Source organism: Leptonychotes weddellii, chromosome 6, assembly GCF_054177405.1.
Source record: "Leptonychotes weddellii isolate Sample4059 chromosome 6, ASM5417740v2, whole genome shotgun sequence".
Classification (NCBI taxonomy): Eukaryota; Metazoa; Chordata; class Mammalia; order Carnivora; family Phocidae; genus Leptonychotes; species Leptonychotes weddellii.
Genome location: NC_138374.1, coordinates 62472361 through 62495049, shown reverse-complemented (window position 1 = coordinate 62495049; position 22689 = coordinate 62472361). Strand labels below are relative to the sequence as shown.

The following is a 22689-nucleotide window of genomic DNA, read 5'->3' as shown; positions in this document are numbered from 1 at the left end:
TAACTCCGTGCTCCAGGAGGAGTATCAGGAACCTCTAATCCATGCCCTCCAGTCCATTTAAGATAAATATGCATTACACTCTATGCTGAAATAATGTACTGAATAGTTTAAAATCACACCTCTCTTCTGGACTCTGGAACTGAAGCAGGTATTGAACTTTTCATCCATGTATCCCCTTGCCGAGTGCAGTGCCTGCTCAGTAGGCCTAGGGAAGTGCTGAAGCAGATGTTTGTAATATGAAACAGCTGAGTGTTTTGTTTGTTCTGTTTTTATTTTTCTTTTAATGTTAAATTGCATACTCTGCCAGGGAGTTATATTAATAACATAACAGGTTTACCATAGCTGTCTGAGTATGTGTCTTACCAGTGACATCTCCTTGCATGGGCTCAAATGAAATCACGCCACTCCCTGGGTGGGGATCAAGCTGAGGCCTGCCTGGGATCCCCAACCTCCTCACGGGAGAGAGGTTGCTCTGTCCTCCTCCTCAAGTTTGCGGTTGGTGGGGGTGAGGGGGAGCTTTGTGGGTGAGTGGCGTAAATACAGAGCCCTGCTTAGGAGCCCGGGGAAGGTTTGTGCATAGCTGGTGAGATTGCAGCCGAGGTTAGCAAATTATAGGTCTCTGTTCTGACAGCAGGGCTAGACAGCTCAAATAGAAACTTCTTCACCAGATGGCTTCCTAATTTATAAAGTATAACTGCAATTCCTAAAAGGGAAATGGAGAGTGAGTAAGGCATCATTATATGTCTGTAGATCACACTGCCTGTTGGGAGCATCGCCCTTAAGTTGATTTTCAAATGTATATGCAAGTTCTTTTCTCTTGGGCTAGAATGAGGGCCCAGTAAGGAAAGTAGTGTGTGTGGTGTTAAACAGTCCATCATTCCTGAGCCACTTGGGGAGTAATTTGGAACAATGCTATTTATTATCTTTGGGTTTTTTCTGCATTTTTCACATTCCTATGAATATAGTCAGAAAGTCTCTTGGACTTTTTAAAACTTCAGTTTATATTAATAATTAATATGGTTATACTCTGCCTTCCTGCACAAATAATAATTACATTGTATTAAAATATTCTGTAGGATCATAGTAAAAATGTTGAAATTGCTGTCATGTCACTGGACAGAAGGCTAGTAGCTAAGGAGCTTAAAAATCCTTAGAAAAAGAATGAACAACCCAAGAGGAAAGCAAGTAAAGGATGTGAGTAAGCAGTTAACAAGAATTAAATGGCCAATAAAAATACGAAAACTGCTTTCACAAATTGAGATGTAACTAAAATAATAATATAAATTTTTACCTATCAGATTGAGCAGTTTTTAAAAGAATAAAATTCAGTAGCCAGGATTGGCAAATGAGTGGGAGGATGTGTAGACTCCTACAGAGGTGGAGGGAGTATAAGCTAATAGAACTATTCTGGAGAACGTTGTGGCAATAAAAAAATTTTAAAGACTTATAATTTCACTTGTAGGAATTTAATTTTAGGGAGGTACTGAGGATGTTTACAGTGACAGAGCTCCAGAACTGTTGTCAATCACAATATTGTTTGTAATGGCAAGAAGCTTCTTAAAACATTTTATGGAAACAACCTAAATGCCCTTATAAGTCCTGTAGTTTTGTAGTATGTATTTATCATTTACAATTAGTCAGCTTTTGCCGAGTTATTTAACTGTTTTTGCTGTGATCAGGAAAGCAAAGTTTAATGAATTTTTATTCTAAGTGAGTTTATTCCATAAGAATCTGTCCTCTGTTCTCTTCTTCTCTCCCTACACTCTCTTCCTTGGCAATCTCTGGCAGCCACATGGCTTCAGCTATCCCATGTGAAGGTGGCTCCTAAGTCTGCATCTCCAGCCGTGACCTCTTTTTGGAGTTCCAGACTCACATTTCCAACTGCCTTTTTTTTTTTTTTTAAAGATTTTATTTATTTATTTGAGACAGAGAGAATGAGAGAGATAGAGCACATGAGAGGGGGGAGGGTCAGAGGGAGAAGCAGGCTCCCTGCCGAGCAGGGAGCCCCATGCGGGACTCGATCCAGGGACTCCAGGATCATGACCTGAGCCGAAGGCAGTCGCTTAACCAACTGAGCCACCCAGGCGCCCTCCAACTGCCTTTTGAACATCTCACCTGGATGGCCCACCAGCGTGGCAAACTCAGTATGTCCAAAAAATGAACTGGCCTCTCCCAGACCCGTGCTCCCTGCTTCTATTAATGGTCTGTTACTCTCAACCACACACAAACTCGTAAGCCATCTTTGGTTCAGCCATTTCCCCCCCCTCCTGTCTGTGAAAGCACTTACCAAATCCCCTCCCTTGTCTCATGGTCACGACCCCTCCCCATTCCACTCAGCCCCTGCTCCCTCTTTCCCCACCCTTCCCAAAGGCCCTCCTGTAGATCAGACTGCTTCCTTTCTTTGTCTGTAGAGCACTTGTGTTCTGACTGGTCTTTTTGGTGTCTTGTTTTTTCCTGCCCCCTTTCCCAAAGCCATCTTACGTTCAACTTGTCATGTGTCTGACGCACAGTTCTGATCCTGTTGCTCCCTTGCCCCAAAATGCTGGCTTTCCTCTCTCTCCCTGTAGGGTAAGAAGACACTCGGCTGTTTCCACAGGCTGGCCCCCTCACCTTTTCAGTTTTCCTCCCCCTTCTCAAGAACTCTGTGCTTTAGCGAGTCTGAATATTCCTTGGCACCAAATTGTTCTGTATTTTCTTGTGTTTAAAACTTCCCTTACATACTTTATTCTGTTTGAAATACCCTCTCTCTAACTTATATATTTCTTTTCAGCTTAGTTCAGATGCAGCTTCTTCCATAAACTCTGCCATGATCTGTCATGGTACTTTCTCAGGGCCTCCTTTTCCATTCTTCTCTTTCCACTTGGAATTAGTTTGTTTCAGTCCCTGCTGATCTTCTGAATGGGCTTTGTTGCCCCACGTGGACTAGAGGCCTGAAACAAGAGAAACTGTCCTTGTTCTTATTCCTGAATCCTGTTTCTCAGTTCGAGTTTCATTTTTGCCATGACATGGATTTGAAAAATATACCTCCCAAAACACACAGTCTGAGGCTATTTATGGTGAGATACTTATTTACAACATTAAAGTTTAGCAACTAAGTCAAGAGATTTAAAAAAAATTTTTTTAAAGATTTTATTTATTTATTGAGAGAGAGCATGAGAGGAGGGAGGGTCAGAGGGAGAAGCAGACTCCCTGCTGAGCAGGGACTCCGGGATCATGACCTGAGCCAAAGGCAGTCGCTTAACCAACTGAATCACCCAGGCGCCCCTAGAGATTTAAAAAAAAATTTTTTAAGGTTTTATTTATTTATTTGACAGAGAGAGATGCAGCGAGAGCAGGATCACAAGCAGGGGGAGAGGGAGAGGGAGAAACAGGCTTCCCGCTGAGCAGGGAGCCCGATGCGGGGCTCGATCCCAGGACTCTGGGATCATGACCTGAGCCGAAGGCAGACGCTTAACGACTGAGCCACCCAGGCGCCCCGAGATTTAAAATTTTTAATGCATGTAGATTGCCCTCCTCCATTACCCTCCCCATGCTAATTAATGCAATGAACAAAATTCATGACTTTTTATAAAGTTTTTAATTGTATTTTTTTGGAAATGAGATTTACCTAAACAGGTATAATTGAAGTCTGCAGTTTTAAAATTAGGTTATTCTTACAATAAATACCAACCTGTTCTTAGTTCACTTCTTTTGGTGACCTATTTTTCTCCATATTTGAGTGGGATGGTATGTAACCCCAGAGGTAGCGATGGTGGTGGGTGGGTGTGCTTTCCAGGATGGTTGGGAAAGAGACTTAAAAGGTAAGGTATAGAGTTGGAAAACACCATATGTACTACATCTGTGCGTTTGAGAATTGAGCATTATGCATGTGGCATTATAGCAGCTGGGGAATCACGTAGGAACCCGTGTTACCAATTTCATCTGAACTCTAGACTGAATACAAGCCTTACTGGAGCCAGAAATTGAGGAGGAGTACAGACAGAATGAGTGAGTTTTCTCTCTAGACTGCTTCAGTTCACATCCCACCTCCACCACTTAGAGTCTCTCTGACCTTTGGCAAGATTTTTATTCTCACCGTAGTTCAGTTTTCTAAACTCTAATGGAGAGATTAATTGTACCTACCTCATAAATTTGTTGTGAAGTCCAAATGACTGGCTTGCAGTAAGTTCTTACTAAATGTTCACTGTCAGCATCCACAAAGGGCCAAGTACGGTGTACACTTAAGCAGTACTTTTTTTTTTTTTTTTTTTTTAAGTAGGCTCCACACCCAGCATGGAGCCCTATGTGGTGGGGTGGGGTGGCAGGGCTTGAACTCAGGACTGTGAGATCAAGACCTGCGCTGAGATCAAGAGTAAGACCCTTGACTGACTGAGCCACCCAGGCGCCCCTAGGCAGTACATTTTAATAGGATAAATTTTCAGATAGTACACCGGTTCCCCTCATTCAGGGAAAATAGTACTTTGATAGCCCATAAAATTTTGGTTCTCTTAGCTTTGAATCAATGTTTTAACATAATTCTGTTCAAAAAGGAAAATTTTTTTTTAAAAGTTTCCTGATTCAACTTCATACTGAATACAAGTCTTCCAATGCCAGAAATAAATGTCTTCAGATTCCAAAGAGGTATCACAAACCTCTTCCTTCCTTTTATTCTCAGAGTGAAAAACAAATTTATGGTGTTTCTTATCTTAAGAACATCCTCAATCATGTATATTTTCATATCAAAAAGGAAAAAATAGTATTTAATTGTTTTGCTTATGTTTAAATAGGCTCTTCCCAGTGGGAAATTGAAATATTTAAAGCTGGCATCTCAAAGAGATGGCAGATTAGGAACATACCTCAGAATTATAAAGGAGCAATTGTATTGTTTCTTTTTCAGACAAATGCCTAGATTCTTCTGCTGTCCTCTACCCCAAACCTTAGAGGAGTGCAGTCATTTCTGGTGTTGCTTCTTCTGGGAAAGGACAGAAGGACAGCCAGGGAGTATCACTTTAATCCCTAATAAGTCTCATTTCAATTTTTCTTGATAGACATTAATGCATTTCCTTATCCTTAGAACTGGTACATCTAATGTAAATCTGTTGGAACAATTTTATCTTTTATAGATGTGGCTTAGTCCATTTGGGCTGCTATTAAAACAACAACAAAAAACCCCAGATTGGGTAGCTTACAAACCACAGAAATTATCACAGTCCTGGAGGCTGAAAAGTCCAAGATCAAGGTTTCCATGCCTTCTGGTGAGGGCCTTCTTCCTGGCTCGTGGCCATCGACTTCCCACTGTGTCTTCCCATGGTTAGAAGGGCAGGGATCCCTCCAGAGCCTCTTTTATAAGACACTAATCCCATTCCTGAGGGCTCCACATTACCTTACCTCATTACCTTAGCGCCTCATTACCTTATTACCTTAGCACTTCCCAGAGGCCCCTCCTGTTGCCATCATCTTTAGGGGTTAGGATTTCAACAAATGAATCTGGGGGTACACACATGCAGACCAAAGCAGTGTGCTTTATAATATCTTCCATATAAATCCTAGAATAAAGAAGCTGCCTTCTTAAAAGCTACCCCACTGTCACTTAACTGTTTGCTGTATTTGTAATCTTCAGACACTTTGCTTTTCTTCCCTTCACCTTTATCAAATCACATCTGTTCTTTAAAGATAACCTTAGGTATTATATGTAGCTCAAAGCCTCGTCCCTTTATTTTATTTTATCCCACACGAAAACTTCCTTTTTTTTCTAATTCTTTTTATTTTTTATACTACTCAGTTCATCATTTGTTTTGTGTGTGCCCACTTTTTTCTTTTCTTTCCAGTTAAGTCCTTTCAGACTGATACCATAGCAGCCCTTGTTGTAGGGTGATATGGTAGGTATGCCATAAATAGTTTTTTCCATTCTTTTTTTAAAAGTTTTTATTTAAGTTCCTGTTAATGCCATAAATATTTTTTAATGCTGTCAATGACATCTAAACTAATAAGATGCTCAAGCAGCACCTTATGAGTAGAGAATGAATGGTTATTAGTTGCTTTACCAAGGAGTTAATAGAAAATAAACTGAATTTACTAAAGTATTGTGAATAAGAGTATGTTAGTTGCATATTAAAAGCAAGCAAAACAAGAACAGCAACGTCAGAGTCTTCTTTACACAAATATATATAAAATGCACCAGGAAAACAAAATTACCAATTAAGAAGCAGAGCATGAATATTATTTCAAAACTGGAAAAGCTGTGTTACATTTAAGGAACTTTAAAATTTTGATGATGCAGATCATAGCTAAGGATAACTGTTTAAATGTGAATACTGGTTGTAAACTTCATCACTGCCACATTTCATGAGACTTAGAGAAATGACCCCCCCCTTTTTTTTAAGTTTTGATTTTAATTTCAGTTAGTTAACATACAGGGTTACCTTAGTTTCAGCACTTCATACATCACCCGGTGCTCATCACGACAAATGCACTCCTTAATCCCCATACCTGGAGAAATACCTTTTTTATGTTTGCTGTAGTCCAAATGGAGAGGAGTCTCGGTACATGAATCAGTTACTAAATGCAGTGTCACTGTGTCATTATTGGGCCATGCGTTACTTGAATAAATTCATGACCCTTCCAAACCTTTGCAGGTTTCCTACAGGGTTTCTCTTTCCCCAGAACTCTAGGAGTGTGGCCCCCTGGTTCTAGATTTTCTGTGATAGCCTGTCTTTTCTGGGTGTGCTTAGGCTCTGTCCTTCTGTAGTCTGTCCTTGTATGGCTGGAGGGGCTTGTCTGGCCATCTTCTGGGACTCTTACTCCTGTCTTGCTTCCCTCACAGTTATGTACCAGCTTGCAGTTAAATGCTGCCCCTAGTTGAAGGTTGGGGCAGAATCTGCTTGTTTGGGCTCTTCTCATTTCACTGCATCCCTCCACCAGTCGCCACCGTGGGTACCACCATGTCACCCAAGGTGACTGATACAGACAGATCCCATGTTGAGGCATAATCCTGATGTCTGCAGTTTTGTTCTGCTCTGGGGTGTCTGGCTCCTCACGACCATTGCTGAGAAACTCCTTTCCTCCATGATGCGTGTTATTAAAACCACTCCTTCACCTCGTCTTTCCATGTTTGGAAAGCATTAACCCCATCCATTCCATTCCATAGGGAGAAAACCTCAGAGTCGTCCTTGACTCTTCTTACTCTCCACTTCCAATCCATGAGTGGGTCACGTTGGTTTTCTGCCTTCAGAATTCTCCCCACTTTGCCGCCCTGGGCAGGCCTCCTTTGTGTTACTCTCCTAGAAACTGCAGTAGCCAGCCAGCCCCCCTTCTCTCTCTCCATCCCGCCCACAGTCTGGAGTAGCGGTTATGTGGGTTCTGAAACTACATTGCCTGCATTCCTACCTGCCTCTACAGTCATAGACATTGAGAACGTTAATGAGCCTTTCTGGGCCTTGGTTTCCTTTTTTTTAAGGTTTAATTTATTTATTTGAGACAGAGCGAGAGAGAGCATGGGTGGGGGGGGGGTAGAGGGAGAGGGAGAAACGGGCTCCCCCCTCCCCGAGCAGGGAGCCCGAAGCAGGGCGATCCCAGAACCCTGAGATCATGACCTGAGCCGAAGGCAGACGCTTAACCAACTGAGCCACCCAGGCGCCCCCAGGGCCTCAGTTTCCTTAACAGTTAAATGAAGATGAGGATGATGATACTTTTTACCTCATGTGGTTGTGCCAGATGAGTTAGTACACACAAATTACTTAAAATAGTGCGTGGCAAATAGTCAACATCCAAAAAATACTAGGTAGTGGGTGATACGGAGGTTATTGCACTTGTTAGTTTTTATTCATACAGAGTTGAAACTTACTTTCTTAAAACATTGATCATTGATCTCCATTGATCATTGATCTCCGTTGGCTTCCTGTCACTTTTAAAACAGTATCCAAAGTCCTGACCAGGGCTTGCTGAGCCCTCCAGTGGTTTGCCCTTGCTCATTCAGTCCTGCTGGCCTGCGGTGCTTTACCACTTGGCCCACCCACTTCTGCCTTTGCTCTCATTTTCCCTCAGCCGGAAATGCTGACCCCACAGATACTTGCACAACCTGCCACTCCCTTCACTGAAGTCCCTGCTCAGTGTGAGCCCCTCACATAGGTCTTCCTTGACCACTGTTCTAGAATTCATCCTGTTGTTTTCTATATCCTTCAACTTTATGAAAAGATAACTACCTAACAGTGTATTATACATGTTTGTTTATAGGTTATTTCACCATGCTAGGTTCCCTAATAAATAAAAACAAGGGACTCTGTTTTGTTCATCATTGTAGTCACTGCCCCCCTCTCTTCCCACCAAGGCCTTTCAGATACATAGCTGGTGCTCAGGAGGTGTTTGCTATGGGATGGATGGGATGGGGTGGGGTGGAGTGGGGTGGATGAACAAAGACAGATTTTCCCCTTTGTTCTTTGCACAAGAGATTCTGAGGTTACCAGATAGTTGGAGACGCCTGAGTGAACTTTTTCGAGATGAGACCACTTTAGAGAAGAGTTCAGGTTGGGTTTTTTGGTTTTTGTGTTTTTGGGGTTTTTTGTTTTTCATTCTTTTTGTGGATAAGACTGTATCATGTAATTTACAATAATTGTCTTTATTAATTATAGGTGGGTTAATTGCTCTGTTAAACTGGTATCTTATAGTTCCTGTTCAAGGTCTGTTGCATGTGCCTTACATTAGCAGCTAGTGACAAGGGAATTGTTTATCTTTTATTGAGCATTATTAAATCCACTAAACCCATGCTATTCTGCCTGTTATTAACAACCTCAAGTCCCAAAAGAAAGCATTTAAGTCTATCTGGAATCAGGAAAAATAGAGACATATGAATATACACCAAAAATTCTGCTTCTGAAAAAGCAGTAGGTCCAGGGTGTCTAGGAAAATGTGATTTTTTTTTTTAAGCTTTCAGGTTTAAAATGCTTCCTAGTCTCTCAGAGGTGGAATACTGAGTTACTTATTCACTAATCAGTTGAATATGAATTTTAAAAATTAGCATTTGCCTTTTATCTTAAATAATGATGTAATCTCATTACTGTTTGATAGCTTTATACTGATTCACTGACATTAATACTGACCTGTTGACTTCAATACATGAAGAAATTGGAGAAATAAAAGATTTCAGGAATAAGTGGTAACCTTGATCATCTTTGTTTTTGTTTTCTTCATAATTCCTGAGGTTTTTTTCTGTGAAATCACTCTTTCTAGTTTCAGTCAGTTAGTATGTACTACAGTTCTAGAACACGTGCGTTCTTCTGGTGCTTTTTATTTTGGACCTCTCTTGCACCTTCATGCTTAATACCAAACAATCTTCTGAACTACATCTTGTTATAATGTGAGCAAAAAATTATTTTCTGGTTTGAAGAGGAATTAGTCACATGCTAATTTGTCATGTAAGCCTTTTTTTTAAATCATGGAAATTAAGTGAGTGAATATTTGAAGTTGACCTTCTAAATTCAGAGACAGTGTCAGATGAGGTATTTGGCTGTCAGATAGTAATGCAGGTGTTCTGTCTGCAGGAAGCTCAGGAAGGACAGAGCCTCCCATGGAGCAGAACAAAAACTCACTTGATCTTGATCATCAGTGTGAATAAAGATCCTGAAAGTGTGTCCTGCAATCCTTCTGGCCTCTGATTCTCCCATGTGGGTTTTTCCCTTCACCATTAGGCAGACCTCACCAGGCCTTGGATTATTCACCAACCTACCCTTGTATTCTTTATAAGTGTCAACATAGGCTATCTTTGCCTCTTCTTATCTACAAAATATGATTTTTATTTAGAAGAATTTAAGTGTAGGAGTAGCCAAAAATCAGAGATTTCTTTTATATGCTGTTTTGCCTTTTTTATTCATCTATGTATAGACTTTTAAAATCATCATCATTATTATTACAGGCCATGGTTGCTTGTTATCCAGGCAATGGAACGGGTTATGTACGTCATGTTGATAATCCAAATGGAGATGGAAGATGTGTGACGTGTATATATTATCTTAATAAAGACTGGGATGCCAAGGTATGCAACTTAATTGACCATTTATTTTTTCCCCCATAGCTATTAAGACTCATACTCCTCTTAGGGAGACTGTCTTTACTTTAACACATGGAATAGTTAAAAATTTCTTAGATTTGTTTCAGTTTTGGGTATTAGGAGTGGATCTTTGTAAAGTGAAACATAATAATATTATCTCAAAAAGTGGATTCCCTTATTTTCAGATATTGAGGCATGCATCCAAATTTAACCTTTTTTATTTGTTGTTGTTTTGTTTTGTTTTGTTTTTTAAGTAAGCTCTACACCCAACGTGGGGCTCGAACTCACGACTCCGAGATCAAGAGTCGCATGCTCCACCGACTGAGCCAGCCAGGTGCCCCCCCAGAATTTAACTGTTACCAAAATGTATTTCATTAAAATATACACCTTTTAATAGCTTTAATAAAAAAAAAAACTCCTCTGCGAATAATTGCTTTATAATGGCTTTTAAGAGAGATTATATATAAACAACTATTGTGGATTATTTCCTACTTATTCCTGTTGCAGAGATCTTATCTGGCATTCGGTTATTGAATCGAATATTGGAGGCAGGATTCCTTCTTTTCCTGATTATGGAAAAAAACTAGAAGTTTATCAATACTGACAAATCCTTTAAAACCAATTAGAGTGTACAATACATTTAATTTTCTCTTGTTTTAAATATTTATTTCCTTAATATTGGCCTGAGTTTCACTTGAGTTTAAATGATTGAAAGTTCAGAAGTATGTCATGCTTTCTTACTGCTTTGGAGGTTGTCTAAACTAATTTTTGGTTGATTTTTAGAAATCCTTATTTACTTTTATTGAAGCAAAATATTCAAATAGAAAAGTGAACACAATGTATAGCCCTGTGGATTTTCACAGCATGAACACACCTGTGTAGCCAGGGCAATTTTTAAAAACCAAATAACCTTTAAAACACTTCCCCGCGGGGCGCCTGGGTGGCTCAGTCGTTAAGCGTCTGCCTTCGGCTCAGGTCACGATCCCGGAGTGCTGGGATTGTGTTCCCTCTCTCGCTATCTCTCTCTCTGTCAAATAAATAAATAAAATCTTAAAAAAAAAAAACACTTCCCCGCCACACAAACCTATACACAGAAATGAAAACCACCAAGTCTTAAATATGTAAAAACCTAGTCCTGTCCTAAAACTTAGGATATGCTCATCGTGCTCTTTCTGTGTCATACTGATTTAAAGATTCTCCTCTGTCCGAGTTCAAAAGGGAGGTAAGTTTTACTGCTAAGTAGATTAAGTAAATTTCAAGGCATTCTGTTAACAAGCATGGTCTTTCCGTTATAGCTTTCAAAGTTTAAAATAGAGACATAAATCTGGTCATTTGCCTTGAGCCTAATGCACAAAACGGTATAATTTTGGTTAAAACTTAAAAATTTATTTATTTTTTTATTTTTTTAAGATTTTATTTATTTGATAGAGACACAGCGAGAGGGGGAACACAAGCAGGGGGAGTGGGAGAGGGAGAAGCAGGCTTCCTGAGGAGCAGGGAGCCCGATGTGGGGCTTAATCCCAGGACCCTGGGATCATGACCTGAGCCAAAGGCAGACGCTTAACGACTGAGCCACCCAGGTGCTCTAAAAATTTATTTTTTTTCCCAATTTTGTGAGTATCTTGAAAGCTAGAAATATGTTTGAGCAACTCCTAACTTCTGTATTTTGTTAGGTTCTTTCTAGGCTGATCTTTTAATTTTGATCCGACCTAGCCAGGGTCATTAATACATAGTTTTTAAATTAGTACATAAGCTGAAAAAAGTCCTTATTAGTATTTTTGTATGTAGAACTGAAAACTTCTTTGCAAGATTGCACTGAATATGTGCAGTGTGCCAGACATCATTCTGGGTGCTGGAGATAGAGCAGAAATAGAAATAGCCTTCATAGAGCCTGGGATCTAGTGGAAGGTACAGATCAATAGATTAACAGTGACAACTGGTTAGGCCCAGTGCAGGCAGGACAGATTGCTGTGGGACCGCCTGGGCGGGTCAGGGAATGTTTCCCAGAGGAAGATTGGAAGCTTTAATTATCTCTTTTTAAACATTTCCAGCAGATCACCTGTGATATTCCCAGTGACTCCAGTCAGAGGTCAGGGAGAAGAAAAGGATGTGTTCTTGGTCACAGTCTAGAGATTCTTTAGATGTTTGCATGAGTGCCGTGGGAATCAATCTGAACAGAACCTGAGGAAGGTGGGCAAGGGTACAAGTAGCTTGAATTTAACTTAAGGATGAGCCTGATAAACAGCTTGCCTAACTACAGATTCTAGGCTCAGCCTCCATGATGTCTTGATTAAGTATTAAAGTTCCTTTCAATTTAAGCATCTACCTGCTTAGAAGTTTAGTTCTTCAAGGGTGAAGGGCTACTCAGTTGTGGGTGGGTTTGGCCTCGCTTTAACGCCCCCCAGATTGTAAATACCATGAGGCCCACATCGGTGTATGTTATTCCCTACTCTGTACCCGGGGTCCACCCCAGGTCCCAGAATACTCAGTCTGTATTAGAATGAATAGGTGAGTCCATCTAATCCCCAATAGAGATGGATGTGTATTGGGATAAATAGTAATTATCCTTTCTGGATGGAATCCAGTTCTGTAAACAGGTAGCCTTCAATGTGTCAGGTGCAGTCTAGAAAGGGAGAGCTATAGTCTCTAATAACGACCACAGTGATGATGGTGGTGACAATAAATGAGGACACTTTGTACTGATGAAGTTGAATTCATTATTTTTTTTTTTTTAAAGATTTTATTTATTCATGAGAGACAGAGAGAGAGGCAGAGGGAGAAACAGGCTCCCTGCTCCATGGGGACTCGATCCCAGGACCCTGGGATCATGACCTGAGCCAAAGGCAGATGCTTAACTGACTGAGCCACCCAGGCGTCCCTAGTTGAATTCTTTTAAGTAAGAGGCATTAAACTTGTGACTGTCTTATTAATTACTGTTGAACCTTAAAATACAATAAACTGTTTATTTGACATCACCATTTAGAGTAATCTATCAAGATGATTTGAAACGGACACATTTTTAAAGAATAGGCTAATTAAGCACATCATAAGTATCCCTACATAAGAAACATGTACTAGTTTTTACAACTTGTTTCTAAGTGTCATTTTAAGCCTTTTGAATTCAGATAATACTTCTGTTTCATCAGTAGTTACAGAAATCCCTAAAACAAGAAATGAATTTTTCCTTGTATCAGTGCATGTGCTTGGAATCTCAACTCCTCTTCATACCTTGTTATTTGAGATACATTTGTGAATAATCCAACTAAGAATTTTGATTCTGAAATGGTCTTTTTTTCCTCCCTAAATTTCATTTTGTAGCGTTCTTGCTCTCATACTCACATATTTGGCTCTTTTCCATAGGTAAGTGGAGGTATACTTCGAATTTTTCCAGAAGGCAAAGCCCAGTTTGCTGACATTGAACCCAAATTTGATAGACTGCTGTTTTTCTGGTCTGACCGTCGCAACCCTCATGAAGTACAACCAGCATATTCTACAAGGTGTAGTATTCCTTTTAAGAAAAATTGGTAAAGACTATGGTAGGAGAGGAGGGGGATAGGTAGGATATACTTGAGAGTTTTCTAGTGAGTATCTTCCTGTTCTTTAGTTACCTTTATCATAACGCTTCAGTCATAACTATTTTAATTTGAATAATTTTATTTATGATTTATTCCCAGTTAGCGCTAAAAGTTTGTGACTTTGCATAACCACTTCCATTTGGGGTAAGAAATGGAAGTACAGGTCCTCTCCTTCCTCCAGCCTGTCTCATTATTTTGTGCGTCTCTGACTATAATCCGTTCTGATTCTGTGAGTGGATTCACTTGGGGGACAGAAAGATTCAACAGAGAAAGGAAAGGACAGCTTTTCAAAGGCAGTGAGAGAAGAAAATGAAAGGGATAATGTAGGAAAATTAAACAAAGCAGAAAAACAAGGCACCTGGAGAGTAGAAATGAAGAGGGAAAAAGAAAGGTTGCCACGTGGGGGAGTTAATGTTAGAAAAATAATGCGTTAGCTTTAATAATAAGCATCTAGGAGCCTTATTATACTTTATGACGCTTTCTACATTGAAATGTTAAGACTCTTAAACTAGAAGATGTTGCAGACATTGTTATAAATATTTGTAGAAAAATTGCACTATTTTGTAAATACCTATTTTTCATTATAGAAGGGACTTTGAATCTTGTGCTAGTGAGTTATGGGCCTGCAGTTGTTAGGTCTGGTGAGAAGAGGCTTAGCCATAGTCAGCCCAGGAGAAGAGCTGGCTTTTCCTGGTGGTATGAGGCACGGGCCAGCCCCAGGGAGGTTCGAATTCCAAAGACTTTATTGTCACCTTTCTTTTTTCTTGGTTCTGTTCTTTTCCTTCTTTTCTTCCTTTCCTTTACTTTCTTTCTTTTTTTCTTCCTTCCTTCCACCCAACATGGGGCTCAAACTCGTGACCCCCAAGATGAAGAGTCACATGCTCTACCAACTAAGCCAGCCAGGCACTCCTTTATAACTTGCTTCTTCCTGAGTTATGTTGCCTTTAACCCTAATTCACATAGTGGGCAGGAAGCTGAGTAGTTTGTGGCTAGAGATCCAAAGAAGCCATGAATGGAAACCAGGGGGGGATCCTGTCCCATCACATGATGTGCCATCCTAAATCCCCCATCTCTCTTCCCGGCATCCCAGTGCCCATCTCTGCCCCTGCTGTTTCTTTAAAACCCTTTTTGACCTAGAACCTGCTTCATAGACCCTCCCTTTTGTGGAATCTTGAGTATGGTCTGCTTGTATCATTTCTAAATAAATAAATAATGAACATTTTTAGGTAGTAAATGCCAGACAACTGTGGAGGATAGATACTACAAGACTCAGAGGAGGGAGAAAATGGTGTTAATTGGAATAGATGGAATAGATGGGCCAGGTTTCACAGTGAAGAGGGGAGCTCAGCCAGGCCCAGAATGACCAGAAGCAGGGAGTTATGACAGTGTTAGGGAAGCTCTGGGAGAAAGGTCAAGGTTGTTCAAGTTCAAGACTTTAATTACTAAGTAACTGAAAGTTTGGGGCATGGGCAAAAGAGAGAAAATTATCTCTCTGTGCCCCTTTCCCATTCCCAAGGCCACCTGGGAAAATAGAAGAGGCTACATGGAAGGAGCAGAATCTGGAAGTCAGGAGGCCAGACTTTGACCTCAGTGTCATCACTCAGCAGCTGAGTGATCTGTGGGCCTCACTTTCCCTATTTGTCCAGACTTCCAGGCTCTGACTCTACTCTGCCTTTGACTCCTTCCTGATTCAGGTCTGTCACATTGTAGGGCTCTTCATTCGACCAGTGTTGCCCACCCCCCCGCCCCGGCCCCAGGGAACACTGGCCAGAATCTGCAAGATACTTTAACTAACTGTTGTGTTCTACTAAGGAATTCCCATGTATAGTGTGTTTTTACTTCCTATGGTGTATGTACACTTCCCCCATTATTGGGACCAGGATTGTAACTGTGTGCTTTGTAGTATTTAATAAAGAAGAGAGTCTTCCTTTATTTGTGGAACGAACTGTTCCAAATAAGTGAAATTTTCAGAGGAATAAAGTTTAGCTAAATAAACTTTAAATGTCAAACACAGTGTAATTATTTTGATAAAAATCCCCAAAACTCTAAGCATAATTTAACTCTTTCTTGATGACACCAGGTTATAAAATTACAAACCTCCACTGTTGGTCTTTGCTGTCCTACAGTGATGTCCTCAGAAGCTGTTGGAACTGTGAGCCCTCCCGTTCGCCACAGGGCCCCGGCCTCGGGTCCTCTTCTGCTTCTCTTCTCTTCTTTGAGAACTTGTGCTAGTGATACTGTGCTTTTTCTGCCGGGGCCGTTCTTTTCCTTTCTTCCTGTCTGTTTCTGATCTGCTGTGGGGTCGCAAAACAGATAAGCAAGCCGGTTAAGTAGGTATTAAGAAAACCCTAAAAACTCCTCAACTTTGCAACATCCATTTTGGCTATTCCTGGTTCTCTGCTGCACTCTTGAGCGTCGAGGTTCCTGGAGAGGTGGGTTGTTACTGCGCTCAGTTATCCTCTGACACATCCAGTCGAGGCATTGTTTGGCATTACACGTTTTAATAGACCATTGCAAGAGCATACCACTATTTTTTCCCCAGTGTGATCATTCTTACCCTATTCTAAATTTTCTTTTAGGTACGCAATAACTGTTTGGTATTTTGATGCAGATGAGAGAGCACGAGCTAAAGTAAAATATCTAACAGGTAAACGTTATTTGGGGCCAGGGTATCCCGCAAGGCAGGTGCCCCGCAGTCCCGCGGTGCTGGCCGTGAGCGCAAACACGGTCTTTATTAACTCCACAAAGACTTGCTCCTTGTTTTTGTCAGATTCCTTAATTCCCTTATGTAAAAGAGGACTTCTCTCAAGTCATCTTCATTGTTCTCTTTAACGAACAACATTGTCCAAAGATGAGGAAAGTTTGAGGCAAGAAACCTGAGCAAATGATTCAAATACAAGCTGAGTTTTTCTGTGATTACCCTTTCCAGTCACCGGCTGCCCAACTTGCCCAACTTAACTGCCATCTGGCTTCCTCTCATTCTCCCATTAGAAGGAAGTCAATAAATACCCTTCCCTTTTTAAATGTACATGCTCTAAGGAATATCCGGGTCTTCCACGTTGAATGTGGACATGAAGAAAATGAATACAAAGGAGATGAATTGAAATGCCGAAACCAAAAGTCAAACAGGCGTGTCGAGCCCGTCCCTGCCAGCCAGTGGTGTCCATAAATCAACACACTTGAACCGAATCTGAAGATCCTTCAGGATGCCAGCCCCACCCATCCCCAATTCCCATCCCAAACTGCCTCCTGAGAGTAGGGGGTCTTAGTTTTCCATCGGATGGACCACTTCTCTCTTTTCTTTAACCCTACCTTACAGCTCCAAAAGTCTGCTCAGTGCTCACATGACTGATTCGCTGTATTTTCATGAGCCATTGATAATCCCACATCAGCCTTTTGTAAAATTACAAAATTGGATGTGCATTGCTTTTTCTATGTATTTTTAAAGTTATTATTTGTGGCAGAACCCTAGTGGGGTGCTTTCAGTGACGCTGAACACACTATTTTATAGCAATTCAAATTGCTTTTAAAGTAAAAGGAGGTAAAATTATCTCTGTAGAGAATGGCTTTTCCCTTTAAAGGTTTACCAGTTCAGAGTAACGCGTTCATTATAACAATGCTGTGGGGTAGCGAGTACAGTAGTTTTCAGATGATGTGTGTTTGCAAAGCTGAGGCATTGTGCACACTGTTAGGAGCTCAGTGGGAAGCAGTATCAGAATAACAGATGCTCTCTGGTGCTTAATGAATGAATGAATTTTTTTTTTTTTTCCCTTGCAGGTGAAAAAGGTGTGAGGGTTGAACTCAATAAGCCTTCTGATTCCATCAGTAAAGACGTCTTATAGAGCCTTTGATCCAGCAATACCCCACTTCACCTACAATAATTGCAAGCTCTTTGTTAACTTGTGAATACGAATAAATGGGATAAAGAAAAATAGACAACCAGTTGGCATTTTTATAAGGAAACAAACAACTTTGTCATGTTGCATCAGAAAGAAGATTTTGACTGTGTGACTTTGTACTGCATGATTGACTCCAAACCTGTGATTGCTCATGGGAAGAATATAAGCTACCAGCAGAAAATGGGGTTGACATCTGGACATGAAATAAGTGCCCTAGGTAGAAGTTTTTCATTCTTATATTTTGCCAGATCTGTCATCTAGATGAGTTCATTTCATCTCTCCCTTTTTTATATAGTAAGTTTGAATTTGAAGTAATTTTTGTATGATCAGGTACAATACATCAAAACTGAATTGACAAAAAATTACAGTATTACTCCCCCAAATAGCATCAATCTATTTTTGTAAACTTCTTCGTACTATTAAATTTTGCCCTAAAAAAGACCTCTTATCATGATTGTTGCCAGTGACTGATGATTACTTTCATTTCCTTTTTACTTACCATAAGAAAAGGAGCACTTTAATCGCCAACTTAAAACTCAGATTGTTTTGTAGTCCTGTCTTTTACACTAATTTGAGCTCTTAAAGATTGCTGCTGTCCTGTTTTTGACATTGTTCATAACAAAACATTAACAGTAAAACCATCACCGTTTACTACCAGTAACTTTTGGTTCATGTTTTATAAGAAAAAAATACCCAGGTTTTATTCTTTTAAGTTAGTATTTTTAAAAGACTAAAGTGACTGGCACTAAATGAACTTGAGTTTGTCCTCAGCATCAAGTTCCCAAGACAAAGGGCTCTCTCATGCTTTCAGGTATATCCTGTAGATGTAGAAGGTGACAACGTCCCCTTCCTAAGACTTTTCCTTTTGCTTCCTGTCAAGTTGATCGTACTTCCAATTTTGCTGTTACGTTTTCTTCCTACTCCTGTGACGCACGTGGTCTGCAGTGGAGAACCTGGCTTCTGTTGGCTAGCTTCAGGGGGAGACTGAGCGCTGGGGCTGAGCCGCGTTAGTATAGACCGAATGTTAGCGAATCCTCGGAGCCGAGCCAGGGCAGGCATTCCTCAGGCGCGATGCTCACCTCTTTGTCAGTACTGAAAGCTGGATGTTTAGCTTAAAAATACAAAAGAAGTGGAAAACCAGGTAGCTTTATTATTCTATTCTGTTTTGTGACTTTTCTTTTACTTTTCAGAAAAAAGAGGGACTATTACATTATCACACAAGGCCTCCCAGACTTCTGTTTTTTGATGTATGAACTGGGAAGGATGTCTAGGACTTTGTTTTCCTGGGCTGACCTCTAGCAGAGCCCAAAGGGTGGTATCCATGTTTAGCATGAATTATGGGTCTAGACCTTGCCCACTTCAGTTTTCTGTCTCTGTCCTTGATCTTTGCCAAAATGTGTGTACAGAAATACTTCTGTATATTTCAACTCATGACAGTTTTAGCATCTGTATAGTTCGTATTCAATTAGAGACCTTTTCTATGGAAAGCTCAGTAATTTTTATTAAAAGATTGCTATTGTTCATGTAAAACATGAAAAAAAAAATTGTTTAGTGAAACCGACAGCGTGGACTTAGGGCGGGATGAAAGATTCAGTATCGTGAACTCACTTAGGAGAACTTGCGGGAGAAAATTCGAGTTTATTGTTGTCTTTCCTGCCCGTGCTCGGTTTTGTTCTCCTTCCTCTTCTGTGTTCCAGACAATGCAATGTAAACCTCTCTCTAGTCAGTGCCTCTGCCGGCCGGACCTGGGGATGCAAGGTGTCTCTGCCCTCTGGTCTGCGGTGCGGCGTGCTGCGCTGGGCCCCCACTCAAAAGCGCTGTCGTTTTTAGGTCTAGTAGAAGTTGTCTTCTGTTGGGGGGGTGCGGTTCGTGTGGTTGTCAAGGTGGGACTGCAACAGCCTTTCCTTCTGGGAACCCCTGTGTCATTCACATGTGTATCTCTGCAGTTGTGCAAAGTGTCAGATTCTACTGTCTGTGCGTGTGCTTTCCAGGCAGGTCTTAAAATTTGTATTTTTCAGAAAATTGTAACAGATTTCTTGGAGATGATTGTGAAAGGATCAGGAAATCCAGGATAGCCATTTCTTTAGTATCCATTTAAAATCTGTTCGTTTCATGTTAGTGGGACTGTTAACTTGTCACCAAGCAGGACTCTATTTAAAACAAAATTTAAAACTACTCGTGGCCTATATGTGTTTAATCCTGGTTAAAGATAAAGCTTCTAATGCTGTTTTTCATTCAACACATTAACCAGCTGTAAAACACAGACCTTTATCAACAGCAGGCAAAGAATTTCAGGATTCATACACAGACGGTAAAGTCATGTAATTTGAAAAGCAGTGTTTCATTATGAAAGAGCTCTCAAGTTGCTTGTAAAGCTAATCTAATTAAAAAGATGTATAAATGATCTTGAAAAACTTATGGTTGTTATTTCCAGCCGTCTTTTTTTTTTTTTAAATCCTTTATCATACACTGACTTTCTTAATGGGCCCTTCCATCAGATAAAGTGCTTTTCTATCACACATCTCTGGCTTAGTCCAGAACATTTGGTATTGCTTTTTATAAATGATAACAAGGGAGAGAGAGAGAACAGTCACCATAGGAGTCTAACAATTTTAGAAACATCCCAGGGGTAATTGGCCTGTTCACGGGATCCATGAGCTCTTTGTTTAGATTCTCAACATTTGGATTCTTGCCCTTTCAATAGAATTTTTAAAAATTACTCTAACACCAGTGCTGTTGAGTATATCTGTGTCACCCCTCTGCAGCAAACAGGAAGGGGCATTAGGCATAGATCTGTAATTGTCACAGGTGTCCTGTGTGTGTATGCACAAAAGTTTAATTCGTGTGGTTATGGTCAGAGACTAAAATATAAGCGCTCTTGTAATGTGAGATCAGTGTACATGTTCATTTATCTCTTACCTAAAGAACTTTAGTGTGGTGGTTTTGTTATGTTCTAGCCTATCGTGGGGCATTTGGGAAAATGTACTGAAATATAGTGGGGTGGATTAAAGGAGAGGGCAAATAAGTCAGAGATGAAGACTAATTAAATTAGGTCGTGTTGTAAAAAGAGCACAGGACTGACAAATCTCTGTTTAGTTCTGGCCCAGTCACTTAATTATGTGACCATTGGAGCCTTTCTCATCTGAAAACAAACACCTGCCGAGCCGTGTGAGACCTAAATGAAGTACAGATTATTTCCGAGGTGTGCGTGGCCCAAGCGTGAGGACTCTGTGGTGGCCATAGACCACCGTGGTAAATATTTACACCGTATGGTTAATCACGTCCTCGTGGACTGGAGGTTTTCAGTTCACGTACAAACACTCACGAGGAGATGCCCAGACTCTACCGCTTCAGGATCGTTCTTTGGACATCCAAGGTTGGGAATCCATTCCCCCCACTCTGCTGTTGGTTTTAATGCAGATTCTTTTCCTTATCACCAGCAAGTAAATTTCACCTGAAATACGGCAAGTGCCCAAGGATAAACCATTGGACAAATGACATGAAGGGCCTACCTAGAGCCAGTGAGGTGCAATGCCTTCAAAATGCTGAAGGAAAATGCTTTCCAAACGAGAGTGCTAAGCTCGGGCAAGTTACTAATGGAGTGTGAGGGTAAAACAAAGACACAGGTCTTGAAAAATTTACCACCCACATACCCTTTCGCAGGAAGGCATGTGAAGGACATGCTACCCCAGATTGAGGAAGTCAGCCGAGAAAGGGGAAGATAAGGGATCCAGGAAACAGGAGACCCAGCAGAGTGGTGGAGGGGGTCTCCAGAACAATGGGGAAAGGAGACCTCAGGAAGACGGCTGCCTAGCAGGCAGGCAGGGAGACAACTGCTCCAGACTGCTAAGGGCTAGAAGCCACAGGAAAAGTAGGAAAATCAGGACATGAGGATACAAGCAAATTGTGGATGAAAAGTCATCACAATTTACTCTGCGTCCCAGCTCTGAATACCACCAGTAGTCTGAACTATCAACCTGATCTAAGTTACAGTGGAATTACATGAGGAAGATGGGGGATGGGAAGTGTGCTGTCCACTTGGGGGGGTGGGGACGGGCTGGGGGGCTGGACAGGGCCCTACATTCTTATTTTTCATGTGGGGAGCCGGTTAGCAGATAAGCTTTCACCCGGGAAGTCCAACGTGTGGCAATGTGATTATGTTACTGAGAACTAATCAGGCAACTAAACCTGAAGAGTCACTTAAGAGTTAAAATTTGTGCTCAGGGGAAGAAATCTAAAGCCATTCCTATGCCTGACTCTTTAGATGGAGCCTGCTTTTTCTCTGTGGAAGCTCGTGGAGTTACTGTCTGTCCCTGGAGCTCTGTAGTTTTCCAGTGTTCTTTAGTGTGGTAGGCATGTGGTCTGTAAATTCATGCCCTACGTGTGGGGACATTTTCTTAAACGATTACATTAATTATGTCCCCCCTCCATTCTCTTGCTCTTTCTGGACCTCCCATGGTCCAGACACTGCATCTACTGGGTTGTGCCTCTTGCTCTTAGTTACTGTGTGTCTTTGTCCTTTACGTTTTTTTATGTCTCTTTTCCAGTTTTGCCAGCGAGGGTTTCATGTCTATTACCAGGTTTTAATTTTCAGGAGCTCTCTTTTGTTCTAATTTTTTTTTTTTTTTTTAGTATATAAGAACCAGTTCTGCTTAATAGATACAGTATTTAACCTTGCTTTGTGTTCATTTTAATTTTTCTCTTTCATATTAGAGGTTTTGCTCACACGTCTGGTTATTCTTGCTGGGTGTTCGTGTCTAAGGGGAGGTACTTGAGCTTCTGGTTTTCCAAGAAATATCGGCAGCCGCCTAAATCTGAATCTCTTTCATAATCTTCCCAACACATGCAGATAAGGAGAACCGAGTAAGTCACCTAGAACGCATGCCCGAAGCATAACCGTGAGACACAGAAGTTCAACCTGCAGGAAAGCAGAGAACTAAGCCTCCGAGGCCAGCATCAGGACCCACGTGAAGGCAGAGTCAGGTGGAAGCTATAAGATAAAGGGACCAGGGAAACAGGGGCCTGGTGGTGGCAGTACACAGCGGGGGGCGGGTGGGGGGGAGGCAGGGACCCCACCACAAGTGATGGAAATACAGTCTCCGACTGACGATGGCTGACTCAACGATTTGTCAACTTTACAGTGGTGCAAAAGCAATATGCACTCAGTAGAAACTGTACTTGGAATTTTGAGTTC

The 22689-nt window shown here is 41.0% G+C and overlaps 1 protein-coding gene across 3 annotated transcripts in view; it reads left to right on the top strand.

Moving 5' to 3' along the window:
* EGLN1 (egl-9 family hypoxia inducible factor 1) overlaps nt 1-19899 on the top strand; it is a 59151-nt gene extending 39252 nt beyond the window's left edge. Inside the window, exons 2-5 of one of the 3 annotated variants that reach the window (XM_081824277.1) lie at nt 9887-10006; nt 13382-13518; nt 16176-16243; nt 17374-19899. In XM_081824277.1, the coding sequence (XP_081680403.1) occupies nt 9887-10006; nt 13382-13518; nt 16176-16243; nt 17374-17438 (390 nt within the window). In that variant the 3' untranslated portion in view covers nt 17439-19899. The remainder of the gene's footprint in view (nt 1-9886; nt 10007-13381; nt 13519-16175; nt 16244-17373) is intronic. The other 2 variants (XM_081824279.1, XM_081824278.1) reach the window with 2 other exon arrangements.
* The last annotated feature ends 2790 nt before the right edge of the window (nt 19900-22689 follow it).